This window comes from Rhipicephalus microplus, unplaced genomic scaffold (assembly GCF_043290135.1).
Source record: "Rhipicephalus microplus isolate Deutch F79 unplaced genomic scaffold, USDA_Rmic scaffold_13, whole genome shotgun sequence".
NCBI lineage: Eukaryota > Metazoa > Arthropoda > Arachnida > Ixodida > Ixodidae > Rhipicephalus > Rhipicephalus microplus.
In genome coordinates, this window is record NW_027464586.1 from 29,331,230 (window position 1) to 29,346,354 (window position 15,125).

At 47.4% G+C, this 15,125-nt stretch overlaps 1 protein-coding gene across 1 annotated transcript in view; it reads right to left on the bottom strand.

The window, feature by feature from the left end:
- Window positions 1–1,215: 1,215 nt before the first annotated feature.
- LOC142784051 (BAG family molecular chaperone regulator 2) overlaps window positions 1,216–15,125 on the bottom strand; it is a 163,957-nt gene continuing 150,047 nt past the window's right edge. Inside the window, exon 3 of the mRNA XM_075882685.1 lies at window positions 1,216–1,654. Within this exon, the coding sequence (XP_075738800.1) occupies window positions 1,495–1,654 (160 nt within the window). The 3' untranslated portion in view covers window positions 1,216–1,494. The remainder of the gene's footprint in view (window positions 1,655–15,125) is intronic.

Genomic DNA, 15,125 nt, shown 5'->3' on the forward strand with positions numbered 1-15,125 from the left:
CATAGGTTTCAGAATAATCTGTACAGTTCGCAGAGTGGGCGTGATCTTATCGAAATGATCTACTAAAGTCCGGAAGCTTCTCGAAAACTGCACGCGCGTTTTGTGCTGAGAATTGTGCAGTGTTTTGGGGTTATAACAAAACTTGAGAAATAGAACGTGGCAATATCTTCGAAAGGAAGCCGTGTTTCTTAAAACATAACAGTCCCAAATGGACATACTGTGCCGCTAAAAAGCAGTCGAGTTCATCTCTCTTGTTTCTATTAGGTCAAAGGCTAACATGTATTTTATTGTAGCGATTCGATCGATGAATTTGAATGATAATATATACTAAGTCAGAAACTTACCTGATTTTTTAAAACAACTAAGAATAGGTGATGCTATCGAAATTCGAGTGTTGAGCAGTTTATCAAGGTCAGTTGTGTAGCGGATGGCAACTGACGATTTGTTTTGTTTCTCTTGAACAAGTATTTTCCAATTAGCAACCGACGTGAAGCAATGATCATTTGCATTCTCCCGTTGTCACAATCAGTTCTGTCGGGTCATGTTTTCACTGAGTGAAACGTCATGGCTTAGAACTTTGCGCCGACAATTTCGAATTGCGAAGCCTTTTCTTTGTTCACGAATGTTTGTGGCGCTAAGAAGCCCTGCAGTTTATTGCGGTTTCTCGGGAAGCGTTGCAGCGTGCGTGTCTCAATTATTTGAATGTATTTCTCATACTGTTCTGAGCTATATGTACTCTCAAGCGAAAATGTATACAGCAGCTACGGTGAACTCAGTGCCTTTGAGCACAGGAAGTGTAGTTACGATGCATAATTTTAAAAAGTATAGCGCACAGCTGAAAAAAATTGGCAACGAATCTTCAAGGGGTGGTTTGCTCATTTGTATGCCCTTTTAGCGCTCAGTCATTTCAAGCATAAAAGACCAACTAGAATGGCTGCCGCACCTTACTTGAACATGTACGACAGAGAACACACCAAACACTGGCATGAAGATCTGTCATTGCTGCATGTAGTGCTTGAGGAGCCTGAGAAGCACTTTCGAGTAACAAAATACACTCAATGATAGTTGTAATTTGGATGTACTACATCGAATTTAGCACAAAATATCTCAGTGAACAACACTGTTTAAAGAAACGGTCGTGGATATGCTAAATGACACGAATCAACATATAATTACGTCGTAATAATACATTTTCCTATGATTTAACTACGCTCAAACAATTTTTTCTTGCTTAGTCTCCACTACTGTAGAGAGCTTTGTGGTGCTGCGATGCTCCTTGTTAATTTCGTAATTCAACACCTGGCTACAAAGTCTGCATTACGCAGTCTGAAGGTGCACCCGCACCGCACAGCATAAGCGTGCGCATTACAAAACCAATATCGCAGTTCTTGCAGTGGGGACACAATTGTACCCCTTTGTAATTCCTTCGCAGCAGTAGGGCGCTACTTTTCCAGCGTTCTTCGATTATTGTCCTGCGTAGCTCTCGTGAAACACTCAGCACCGACGGGGCAGTGACGCCAGGATAGCCTCAAGGCGCCGGCGTGTCTTCTTCTGGTCATCGGCTGTGCATCCCAAGATAGCTGCCTGAAACTTCTGGTCTACCGGGCCGGCCACGTCCGTCGAGCAGGCGCTTAGATATGCCTTGCATTGGGTCCTGCGTGGTATACAAAAATATTTGCAGAACCATAGTTGGGAAGGAAGGCTAATAATGGAAGGCTCATAGAACGTCACTGTTCCTGATTATTGAAACTTCCTTGAACTCATCTATATGAAGGAAGGCAAAAAAAATGACTGCTATGCGGCAGCTGTGGTTTCAAAGCACTCATATGCTGACTCGAAGGTGGCGGTTTAGCTCATGGCTGCGGCGGTAACATTCAGATAAGGGTGGTATACTAGCAAAGGCCCGTGTACTGTATATGAGATGTCAGTGAACCTTAAAGCAAACCAGATGTGGAAATTCCCGCAGCCCTTCACTGTGGCACCTCTCGTAATCGTAACATAAATAGCATTATTATTATTATTATTATTACTACTATCACTATTATTATTCTTAATAATATTGTACTGTAATAAAGGAGTAGTCGCTCATGCAAAGCTCGGAAAAACACATTGTCAGTGCTAAGCACTGACGCCCGGCCCGGACGTTGTTGCTGCTCTCGCTGGCTAGGCCTACGTTCCTACCTGGTCTCAAATAACAGTTCTGGCTGTCTCAGTTCTTTATTTTTTGGTGAAGTTTGCTGGGTCTCCTCGCAGTCCTGGAGTTGCGAAGCCAGACTCGACCTGCCGCCATGACCACTCCATCTGCCACAAGCCCTCCACCTATGGCTCCCCAGGCCATCGTGTGCTCCGGCGCGGTCCGTCAGCGGGACCCACCCATATTCAGCGGCACTGACAATCACGACGTCGACGACTGGCTGGCTACCTACGAACTCGTGAGTGTCTTGAACAAATGGGACGAAGCCACGAGACTGGCCACCGTCGGCATTTACTTCAGTGGCATTGCCCACTTGTGGCTTCGGAACCATGAAACCGACGTTCATACCTGGACAGCATTCAAGACAAAGTTCAGCGATGTGTTCGGCCGTCCTGCTGTCCGCAAACTTTATGCGGAGCAACGCCTTCAGTCAAGATCGCAACGAACTGGTGAGGGTTTCACCGGTTACACAGAGAACGTCATCGACTTGCGCTAACGCGTCGATGTGAACATGGCAGAGGCGGACCGCATCAAGCATGTTTTTAAGGGTATCGACGAGGACGCATTCCAAATGCTCATTTCAAGAAGCTCGGGTGCTGTCGCCCAGGTTACCGAGCTCTGCTAAAGCTATGAGCTCCACCGGCAACGTCTCGTCACCCGCCATGCTGTCCCACATCAGGAATAGATGTCCGGCTTAACTCCCTCGCAAGATCCCGTCTTCTTTTCGCAGATCAAAAATTTTTTGCGCGAAGAAGTTGCCCGCCAAATCTCGCTCATCTCCGGCCTACCGGATTGTAGTGTGCCGCTTAGCCCTACATTACGGGTTATTATACTATACCAAGTGTCTGAGGTTCTTCCTCCGCAGCTGGTGCCACCAGTCAATGCACCGGTGACGTATACCGAAGCAGCAGCCCGACCATAACTACAGACGTTCCGAGTGCCACCTCCACTGCCTGCTCCTGTTTATGCCACCCAGCAGCGATGAACTCCAGTCCAATAAGTCCCTAATCCACGGCGCACTGCCGACAACCGACCAATCTCCTTTTCATGTGGTCTACCTGGACACGTCGCACGTCTGTGCCGCCGCCACCCACTCCACTCACGTGAAAACCCACGTTCATATGAGTACCTCCACATGTTCTCTACACTCCAGACCCCGAATTGCACCCTCCTCGACCAAGCCACCAACTCTCTTCTGATCACCGATCTCCTTCTCCACGTCGTCACTCGCACTCCCCGATGCGCCAACGCCCCCTACAATCGACACAGAAAACTAAATGACGCAGTTCACGAGGCCAGAACTGCGTCGTCGTCGCAAAGCAGAAACCCTCTTCGTTCGCCCCCAAATGTAATTATTGCCGTTCTTGGAGGTGTACTTATACTTGCCCTTATTGATACTGGTGCCACCATTTGTGTCATAGCCAAAACGTTGGCCGTTCAATTCAAAAAGTGACAACGCCTTACTTGGGTTCGTGTCTTCATACTCCCACTGCACAGCCTGTGCATCCTGTGGCCGCGTGTACCACTAGACTTGTAATTAAAGGAGTGCCCTACACAGTGCAGTTCGTAGTACTCCTGCACTGTTCTCACGACATCATTTTAGGCTGAGATTTTCTCTCCCATCACCAAGTTGTCATTGATTGCGCCCGTGCCGAAGTCGTCTTTTGTCCCCTTGGTGATGCTATACTTGCGTACGATCGCCCTTCCCCCGCGAAGTTAGTCATTAGTGACGACACACAGATCTCTCCGTGAGCTACTCTCTTCGCACCTATGTCGTGTTCCTCCGTGGTCGGTGCTACCGCATTCTTTGCACCTTCCACTGCTTTCGTTATTCGCCACCTATTACCGCTCCCAACCTCTTTCGTTACTCTTCAAGGTGGTGCGACCAACGTGCCTGTGGGGATTCATTCCCATTCAAGATTACGCTGCTTTTCGGCTGCGGTGGCATTATTTCCGATGGAGGAGGAAATGTTGTAGACTCGTGTGCTCAGATTTGCGTGCACGTTAAAGAAACCCAGGTGGTCGAAATTACCGGAGCCCTCCACTACGGCGTCTCTCATAATCATATAGTGGTTTTGGGACGTTAAACCCCACATATCAATGAACAATTACGCTGCTTCGGGGTGAATGTATCGGCTCAATAGAATCATTCGAAACCATCGCTACACTTGACGTTCCTGATGGATCATTGGAAGTAAGTGCCTCGGGGCGAAGTGCCTCTCCTGTAGTTCTGTGAATGGCCCTTCCACTGCCGACATTTTCAACCGTGTCATCGACGAAGGCCTAAACCCACAACGGAGATGTGAGCTTTTGAGCCTCCTTGACAAGTTTCGACCATCTTTTGACAGTCACAGCGCTACTTTAGGTCGAACATCTACTGTATGCGTGTATGCCACCAGATTGACACAGGTAATCACCCACCACCACGGCAGCGACCGTACCGTGTTTCATTGACTGAACGCCGTGTCATGAATGAACAAGTAGATGACATGCTAAACGACGTCGTTCAACTATCAAACAGTCCTTGGGCGTCGCCGGTTGTTTTAGTTAAAAAAAGAAGGATGGCGGGATGCGCTTTTGCGTAGATTATCGTCTTCTAAAAAAACACGAAATTATGTGTCTGGTGGAAATGCTGGGTATTCTCAGCCGATGATAAAAACGCCTCCTGGAAGCCCTGTTCCTGCAGTCACGACACCTGTCCACCGGGCCAGCCGGAGAATCCAAAAATCCCCCCTTCCCCCCAAGCGTGAGCCTCTACCGGTGATGTCGTCCACTGCACCACCCGAGATCAGTTCGGGAAGTACTGCGACGGCTAATTACATGCTGCTGAAACCCCGAGTGCCGAAGCCTGTTCTATGGCTACAAGTTAGAGGACGTCGAGGACTGGTGGGCTCATTTTGAACGTGTCGCTGTAAAGCGGCGCCAACAAGCCGAGGAACATATACTTTAGCCTTGAGGTAGGCGCTGTTACCTGGTACGAGAACCGTGGGGACCCTTATCGTAAAGGACTGTGTTTTCCCGTCAGCTACTGGCAAGTTATGCCAACCCTGATCGCCGTGAGCGAGTGGAGCCGGCCAATTCAATCACGTATTCAAATGCCTAACGAAAGCGCGATGATATTCGCTGAGGACATGACGAGCAAGTTCGTCACACTGACTCGGTTATGGCAGAGGACAAGAAGGCGTGGGACCTAATGTGAGGAGATTAGGAATGGTTTTTCGGGGACCTCGCTCTAAGCCCCCCTAGAATGTGGCGGACATTTAAACAATGTCATAACCACGGAAAAGATGCTGCAGCAGTAGTTGGCTTTGTACGACCACCAGGTAAATGCAGCCTCACTGGTGGGCGAGATTGGAGTTGCCGGAAGTAACAAAAGTATCCAAGTTCTCTGCTACCTCATGGGATCAGTGGTATGCAACGAGCGGCCAAGTATTTACTGAACACCTCCACCTACTACAGGAGCTATCCCCAGCCTCATCAAGAGCGAAGTACAGCAGGCTTTACAAGGTCCACTTTACAGCGTCGACATAGCACCGGTGTGCACCATACACCGAGGCTGTGAGCCCTACCGCCCCTCCACGCCAGTGCATAGGCACTACTCACGTTGCGATTCCACCACTCCGATCCACCAAGCGTTTCTAGAATCGGCAGCCACTTCCAAGTAAATCGGACGCATGACGCACTATGACAGAGAACCGCTGTGCTACCACTGTGGCAAAGCTGGCCACCTGTACCGAGAACACCAGTATTGCCGCCTCAAATTCTCTAGTTTCACTGTCGGCTCACCCAGGTCGATACTTGGCGAAAGACTCAGATCAGCCGAGGAATACCTGTCCTACCAGCTCATGCCACTAACATCATGGCAACAGTCACGATCATTATCTTTAAGACGGTCTCCTTCAAATATACTGAACTCCCCAGGGGTGGCACCAGCGCGTCCTCCAAGGCCTAGACTAACAACAGTGACCTTCGAAGGCGAGGGTGCTGATAAACGATGTGAGAAAAGGCCCCCGTTGATACGCGTACGTACCAGCTGCGATTAGACAACGGCAGTTACTGAATTTGAAAGCCAACTTTTCCTGGACATACCTGTTGTGCTCGACGTCCGCCACTATGCTTCATTGAGACACATGGCTGACTACTCTACAATGAGCAGAAAACTGGCAACACATCTGAGGAAAGCTCTTCGTTGTTATACGGAACACAAATTGGTACAGCCGACGTACACTTCGTTATTCCTCTTGGTATGAGCACGACTGGAGTCAGCATTCGCGAACGTACTTCTCTCTGCAGCTGTTTTATGCTTCCTGAATGTTCCCGATACCTAATGGTAAGCGTCGACTTTTTAAGTGGATAAGGTGCTATAATTGATCTCCAAAAGCGCACCGGGACGTTCTCGACAGACAGAGCAGCAGAGAAACCTGATGACCACCATCTCGGCACGTTTCGCGCTTCGGCCGAAACCCTCACGTTGTCCCCGCTTTCAAGCGTCCTCGTTGATGTCGTGTGTAACAAGCTACGCGATGGTGAGGTTGTCGCTGAATGCAACTTGGCGCTTTTGTTTAAACATAGGTGTCTGCACTTCCCGGAGCCTCATCACGCTTCGCGACAGACGGGCCCTGCTGCTTGTGACAAATTTCAGTAATGAGCAGGGGCACCCTTTTCGTCACACTGCCATGCTTCCACCTACCCCATCGAAGACATTGATGATTGTTTTGCCACCAATTCTATGAACAGTGGCGGGCTACAATCGATATCGACGGGCGTCTCTACGGCTCTTGCAAAGGTGGACATGAATTCGAGCCTCGCAGAGCAAGAACGAGCAGCGCTGCAGAAATCGCTTCATAAATTCTAAGGGTACTTCGCTTCGTTCTCGAATGCGTCTCAAACACCCCTTACGAGACACCGCATTGTTACGCACCCCAATAGCTCACCTGTATAGCAACAGCTTTACCATGTTGTAGGCAAAAAAAAGTGACACGTTAAATGCTCGATTGAAAGAAATGCTTCAGGATGTTCTTACACAACCGTCCAATAATTAGTAGTCATATCGAGTTCTTATTAAAAAAAACAACGGCGCATTGCATTTCTGCGTTGACCACAGAAAGCTAAGTGATGTGACTAAAGAGACGTGTATTCTCTGCCGTGGATCAATGACGGAAATACTATGGTGGTCTAGGCGTTTTTCGTTCATATGCTTAAAAAACACGTACTGACAAAACAAGGTTCGTGAACGAGACCGACAAAAACCACTTTTGCAATGAGAAAATGCACGAAGCGTAAAGCACAACACGTGGGATCAGATCTTACGTTACTTGACCTTCGTACATTTAACACCATCTTGCAAGAGGCCACGTGATTTACGCCATTTCGGCTTGTGTGGCTGTGAAGTGCAGACCGTGCTACAGCGCCAAGAGGCCGACGAGTTCGCCACTGACAGCGAACTCACAGAGCGTGCTGAGGAAGCTCGACAGCTTGCGAGACTACAAATAGGCCAGAAACAGTATGCAGGTTGTGATTAACCTTGTAAATTCTGCTGTAACAAAATCTTGTTACCACAAAATGGCCTGTTTTTTTTTCAAATCAAATAAAAAGGTTGTGGGAGGCATGCTTTCCTTCCAATATTCTCTTTTTTGCCGCTCAGAACGTACTGCACATGAAGGAAGGAAAGGAATGACCTATAAAAGATGCAAATAAACGACATAGGTTCGCGGTAGTTCCTTATGTGCCCGGGCTCTCACATAAGATAAAAATTGTGCTAAACAATTCAACCTTCACATTGTATTTTCCGCAAGTGGAAAATTACAGCAACTGCGTCCTAGAATTGAATTGAAAATCAGAATGAACGCAGGCCTCGTGAAGAAAGTTTGTGGTGTTAAGTATGCTAATTGTTTCTCCAGTTGTCAGTCGAACGTCGTTTATTGTGTCCCACTGTTTGGTGGCAGGTTATATATAAGGCAGACTGGGTGCTGCCTAAACGTTCGCCTGTGCGAGCACTATAATGCGCTCAAGTCGTCCATGGGTTTACATTCGTCCGCCCATTGGACAAAGTGTGGCTGCGTATCTGAATTTTTGCGCACAATCGTAATATACACTCATCGTGGCACAAAAACTAGAGATATTTCTGAAGCTTTTTCATAAAAAATATTCACGGTTGAGTGAACTGGATGGATTTGTGGGGTTTAACATCCCAAAACCACGATATCATTATGAGAGATGCTGTAGTGAAGGACTACGGAAATTTGGACCACCTGGGGTTATTTAACGTGCACCCAAATCTGAGCACACGGGCCTACAACATTTCCGCCTCCATCAGAAATGCAGCCGCCGCAGCCGGGATTCGATCCCGCGACCGTGTCAATTGACCGTGTATATCATTGTTGGATTGTGAAATCTCGTTTCTGTACGACCCTTGATCACGGTGGACCCTTCTCCCTTGTATTTTCCTTTCCCTTGTTGTCTTGCTGGTACATATTCTCTTTGTTGAATGAACGAAGTGGGAGTCTGCGCTTGTTCGTCTCATCTCAACTGTCCCGTTAGTTTGCGCTCCCAATGCATTAGTTTGCGCTCCTAATGTCGATTTCTTGGCCTGAACGTCTATTAAAGGTGGTTCGTGAAAAACTTTGCTGGCATCGCCAAGCTGCTCACTAACCTAAAAAAGGACCGGTATCGAGTGACAGTTAAAAAGGCCACCGAAAGAAGCATTTCAGAAACTAAAACAATGCCTGCAAACGACTTCGTTAATTCCGCATTTTGACGAACACGCGGAAACAGAAGTGCACACCGACGCCAGCAATGTAGGACTCGGTGCCATCCTAGCGCCGAGTACGAATGGACTGAAAAGGGTTATCAGTTATGCTAGGTTGTCGTAATCCAAGGCCGAGGTCAACTATTTCATGACTAAAATGAGTAAAGCGTCCCTATTATATGCTAAGTTAACGTTTGACGCCGACTTCTTTGGCAGGTCTTTCGAAGTTATGAGCGACTACTACGCCTTGAGTTGGCTAGTCAGCTTAAAGGGCCCTTTCGGTCGTCTCGCAAGATGAATTCCAAGGCTTCAAGAATTCAACATAATCATTGTTTACAAGTCCAGAAGAAAACACTATGACGCTGACTGCTTGCCTCGTGCCCCCATCGAACCACCGCAGCAGGAAGACCCATGGGATGACTGTTTCTTGCTATCCATAAGTGCCGACGACTTCGCCAAGCCACAACGAGCCGATAGCAACTGAGGGCCATTCTGGCGTACTTCGAAGACAAGACCATCATTGTGGTAAAGGCATTCAAGTGAGGACTCCCGTCATTTGTCCTGCGAAACGGCATTTTCATAAAGTAAAATATCTGGCCACTTCGAGCCAACCACCTTCTCGTATTGCCTTCAGCGTAGCAGCCAGAAGACCTCCAGGCTCTACAAGACAACTTGACGGCTGGACCCCTCAAACTTTCCAGCATGCTTGCAAGAAAGAGTTCAGGAAATGTACTACTGACCATGCTTACAGCCGACGTCACTCGCTATGTGTGGATGTGCCAAGACTGTCACAGACGAAATGCACCGGCTGTAAGACCAGCAGGCTTCCTTCAACCAAAAATACTCCTCGTTGACCAGTATAGAAGACCGGGATCAACCTTCTGGAGCCGTTTACAGCACATCGACTGAAGGAAATAATTGCATCGTAGCTACCGACTACCTGACTTACTATGCCGAAACAAAAGCCTTGCCCAAAAGCAGTTCTCTGAGGTAGCCATGTTCTTCATTGAGAACATCTTCATTCGACATTGCGCCCCAGAAGTTCTCATCACCGACAGAGGTATAACATTTTCTGCCGAACTAACTCATGCGATCTAGGGATACAGCCCGACAAGCCACTGCCAGAAGACAGCGTGCCACTCACAGACCAGTGGCCTCTGTGAGCGGCAAACAAGACCTTCGCCGACATGCCAGCCACGTACGTCAACGTCGGACACACGACGTGTAACGCGATCATTCCTTACGTGCGCATACAACGCAGTCATGCAAGAGACGACGCAGATGACGCCATAAAAGTTGGTCTAAGGAAGGTACCCGTGTACGATGCTCGATGAAATGCTGCCTAATGGCGCCGACGAAGAAAACCGCAACTTCACCGTCTACTATAACTGCGCTGAAAAAGCTCGACAACTCTCCCGCCTGCGCATCTAGAATCAACAGGCGATCGGCAGCTACCGTTACAAACTTTGGCGAAGCTTAGTGGAGTACCAGCCCGGTGACCACGTTAGGGTGTGGTCGCCGATATGCCAACGTCCACTGAAAGAAAAATTTCTCCGGGGCGACTTAAGACCACATGAGGTGCTTCGACGTTACGGTGACTTGTACTCCGAGGTCGTCCCGGACTTCCTGACGAACTATCAGCAGCGCTGAGCACACCCCGAAATCGCGAGGTCGTGCATGTGTTGCACCGAAGCATGTGTTGCGGCGAAGCTATGCACGCTAGGGTTCCTGTGAATTACAGTTTTTATTGCTTTACTATTTTTTTATTTGTTTCGCAGGCATGTTCTCAAATTCATACTTTCTGTAAAAAAACCCAAATAAAATTTTGAAACGTGATATTCCTATGTTTCTTGATAGTCCTGTATGCGGTGGCCTTTTCTGACCGATTGCCACTGACAAGCGTTCCTTATATATAATATAATGTGATTTTAAAGCAAGGTTGCCTGTTCGCCAGAGTAGTCAGGTGCAATCAAAACTTTCTGTGGTTTAAGTAGACAGGGGCTCGTCCTGAGAGGGCAGAGATCAAGTAAGTATTGTGGTGTCAAGGAACATTTGCGGGGAACACACACAATACTCCGACTGGTGCCCGCCGAGCACTTGTTGATTACCCTTCTTGCTCTGCTGTGAGCTCCTCTGAATGTTGTTTTGGCTGCATATGCCGAAAATGCTTTTGTTTTTTCTGAAGGAGCCACGCTAAAAGCACCCACATGTTTCATTCTTCACCACGACGGTCCCCCATTCAGCATTACCGAAGCGTGAGCACAAGTAGTGCCAGGCACTACGCTGCTGTGAGGCGCTATTTTATTGTATACATATTCATTGTCACGCTAGATGAAACAGATTCGCCAAAAGAAGAAGGCCACGCCTAGAGTATATTGAAGTCACCTAAAAGCGCTTGGTAGGGAGTCTGTCACAGTGCATCAACATATGGTGGGTGAAAGAGAAAATAGAATCACTAGGCTGCATCCCAAAGGTATAACAGCGTATTCGTTTGAAAAGGTTGCCCAGAAGACTTCCCCGGGGAGTAAAAGTATGAAAAAGAGTGCAAGAGAGGAAGGCATAGTACTCGAAAATTTCAATTGGAAGAAGGCTGAGGGAAAGATTCCTAAGCACACTTCTCCTTAGATGAGGTTCTCGTCAGCCCCATCAACCAACTAGGACAGATCACTAAAGCGGTGCTAAAAGCCGTATGCGTACAGGAGGGGGAAATACCAGATAGCTGGCTAGAAAGTAGAATGAACCTAATCTATAAAGGCAAGGGAGAAAAGGTTCAGATTTTTTCGCATAGATCACTAAACATTACGTCGGTGCTATACAGGTTGACGAAGCAAGTAGTAAAATTAAAAATAGAGATGTGGGCAGAGCTAAATGGTATTTTTGGAGAACTTCCGTATGAATTCAGAATCGACTGGCGGTTAGACGATAGGCTGTTTGTTCTTACTCGGTGTATTAAAATATCAGAAATAGAAACAGGCGCTTATATGTAGCTTATCTGGACATCACTGGGGCTTATGGCAATGTTATCAAGGCAATTACGTGGGATATATTGAAGGAACTGGCCATAAGTGACGATCGTATACAGGTTTTGCGAGAGATATAGCGAGAAAATACAGTTTGCTTGAAATGCGAAGGAACAAGTAGTAATGAGAGCGTTGAAGTTAGCAAAGAGCAGAGACAGGGATGTCCTTTGTCCCTGCTGTTATTCATGCTGTACATGGTGGGAATGCAAAAAGCGCTAAAAGGTAGCAACATTGAGTTCATTATATCACAAAAACAGGCCAGCGCGATCGCTGAGTAGAAGCTTCCAGATCTGTTCTATGCAGGCGATATTGTGCTATTTGTGGATAGTCAAGACTATATAGAACGGTGGGGAGGTATATACGGAATGAAAGGTGAGGCTCTAGGACTAAGACTAGGACTTAGGGCAACAAAATTTCAATTGACGGTAGTGAATGGTCATTAAGAGCAGGTGGTCTCAACGGAGGGCCAAGAAATACCGTGGGTAAGCGAGTACAAATACCTCGGAGTATGGGTAAATGAGAAAGAGAGATAAATAAAAGTACAGGAAAAACATCGGCATCCAAGGGAAAGAGGAGTGCTGCAATAAGGAAACAAAGGGCGTCGTGGCAATACAAAAGTAAGAAGTGTTTCGAGGTCAGCGGAAAGGCCTAATAGTTCCGGGACTTACATCTGGGAACTCAGTGGTGTTCATGAAGTCAGAGGTGTTATCACGAATGAAGATAAATCGAAGGACTGTGGGGTGCCTCTCGTAGGGCACTCAAGAAAAGATGACAAATGGGGCTGTAAAGGGGGATAAGGGATGAAGAGGCTTTGAAGTAAGGAAAGCTGAGAGTGAAATAACGTTTGAAGATAGGCTCGAGAATATGAAAGAGAGTAGGTGGGCAAGGAAGGGGTTCAGGCATTCAGGTATTCGTATAAGAGTGGAGTGGGCACAAAATGAAGAAAAAGAACTAAGAGGTTCACCAGTAAATATACGGCTGGTAGTGTGGATCATATGACAACAAGGAGCTTTAAGCAAAAAGTCAGAAATGGAGATGATTTGTTAGATGACAGCGAGGGAAAAGAAACTGGATCTCAGTAACTACCAAAAGGGCAAAAACAAAATAAGGAGGAAGAGGTTTTATTATAACTCAAGGGCAAGGGCTATAATGTTCGAAATGAGGTTGGGTTGCTTTAGAACGTGTAGTTATAAAGCGCGATTCATCAAAGAAAAAACAATGTACATGCAGTGAGGTAACTAAGGAAACGATGGAAAATGTTCGGATTGGATGTGGCGATATCCACTCAGGTATATATGACAGTACGAGCCTATATGAAGTTTTGGGTTTAAGGACAAACAAGAAAAGCTGAACACGTCTGCGATAGAAGCAAGTAGGAGAGAGAGTGTTAGTGGCCGAAAAGCAGATGTAAAGGACATCAATAGTGGGAAAACGACGTCATTTTCCTTGAAGAGGCAGAGATGTGGACTGCGAGATATTAGTTTTCTTTGTTAAAAATAGAATCATGATTGATTGATTTGTGGGGTTTAACGTCCCAAAACCACCATTTGATTATGAGAGACGCCGTAGTGGAGGGCTCCGGAAATTTTGACCACCTGGGGTTCTTTAACGTGCACCCAAATCTGAGTACACGGGCCTACAACATTTCCGCCTCCATCGGAAATGCAGCCGCCGCAGCCGGGAATCGAACCCGCGACCTACGGGTCAGCAGCCGAGTACCTTAGCCACTAGACCACCGCGTAAAAATAGAATCAATTTATTCGAAGCAGTTAAGGCATTAGGCCAACATAAATGAAAGTTTTTTTTCTCTTTTTTTGTCGTGGCTGGCAGTACACATGTCACCGGTCCGTGAGAAACGAGACGCTCATAGGGTTCATCTAACCACCAATAGGCTAGAATTCTAAGCTGACTCCAAATCATTCTGAATCAGCGAAGCCAGCCTTAATTTTACGATACATATATTTGTAGAATTTGATTCGGCATTACCAGGCAAAAATCTGCATATTACTATAGAAAATTGCAAACAAAGCTTGCCACATCAGGGGTCCTTTAAGCATCAGGGCGATGCTTTTTCCGAGGGGGCATTGCAACGCGTGTTAATTTTATGTGCTTGGTATACACACACAAAATAATCACATGTTTGGCGCAAAGACGAAGCATTGTATGCGATAGCAATAAATTGGAAGATGACGCGCAGATTGGAAAGTAGATCGAAACGTGCCCCGCGTTTCTCACGCACAAATCACGCATAAAGCGTACTCACAGGTGCAGATGAAGGCCAATAAGCGTCTCAGTTGTTTTTTTGCTGAGTCTGAAAAGTGGGCCATTTTCGCAAACGGAGAATGTGCAACAATTGCAGTTACTTTCGCGTGCCCGGTAACTACAGCAGAATCGTTCCAGTAAAAGCCCAATGCTAGCCAAGATGTACGATTCTCCCCACCGCGAGATAAGGGCGCACGAATGAGCGTCCACTCCCCACCTCTCCGCGGGCCAAGGTACGCGCGAGAGATGAGAGCCCGCGCTCATTGCGCCATCTTGCTGATAATGCTGAAAGCACGATAGTTCTCCTGAGATGCCCGTCACCAGTGGTAAGTCGCACTGTAGCGCACTGCACGGGCCGATGTTTCCGGGCCGCGCCCGGCCCGGCCTCGAACCTTCATGCTTGGGCCCGCCCAAGCCCAGCCCGCTGTTTTTAAATACGGGCCGTACTAGGCCCGGGCCCAAAAGGTTTGGGCCTGGCCCAACCCGGCCAGGCCCGTTTCAGCCAATTATGCCTGGAGCATAAACAAGGCACTGTCCGACATTCGGTAACTGGGACGATACTTGCCGCGAACAAGGTATTAAATGCGAAGCATTTCTTAGCGAACTCCGGCGACCTTGAGAGTATCTATCTATCTATATGTCTGTCTAGGCGCTTACGTTTAGGTGCTCTCGTGGTCACCCCCTTAACTTGGCATGAACCCTAATTGGCATGGGAGGGTAAAATGGTTTGACGAGTATGACGCACTGGTCAGGGCATGAATAATGTCACATTCCCGTCGCGTACATCGTCAAACACTTCCCGCATACTCAAACGCATACCCACGGGCGAGTATATGCTTCTGGTATGCGGGTATTGACCCTCAGTATCAACCCAGGAACGACGAGGAACAAATGTTTGCAA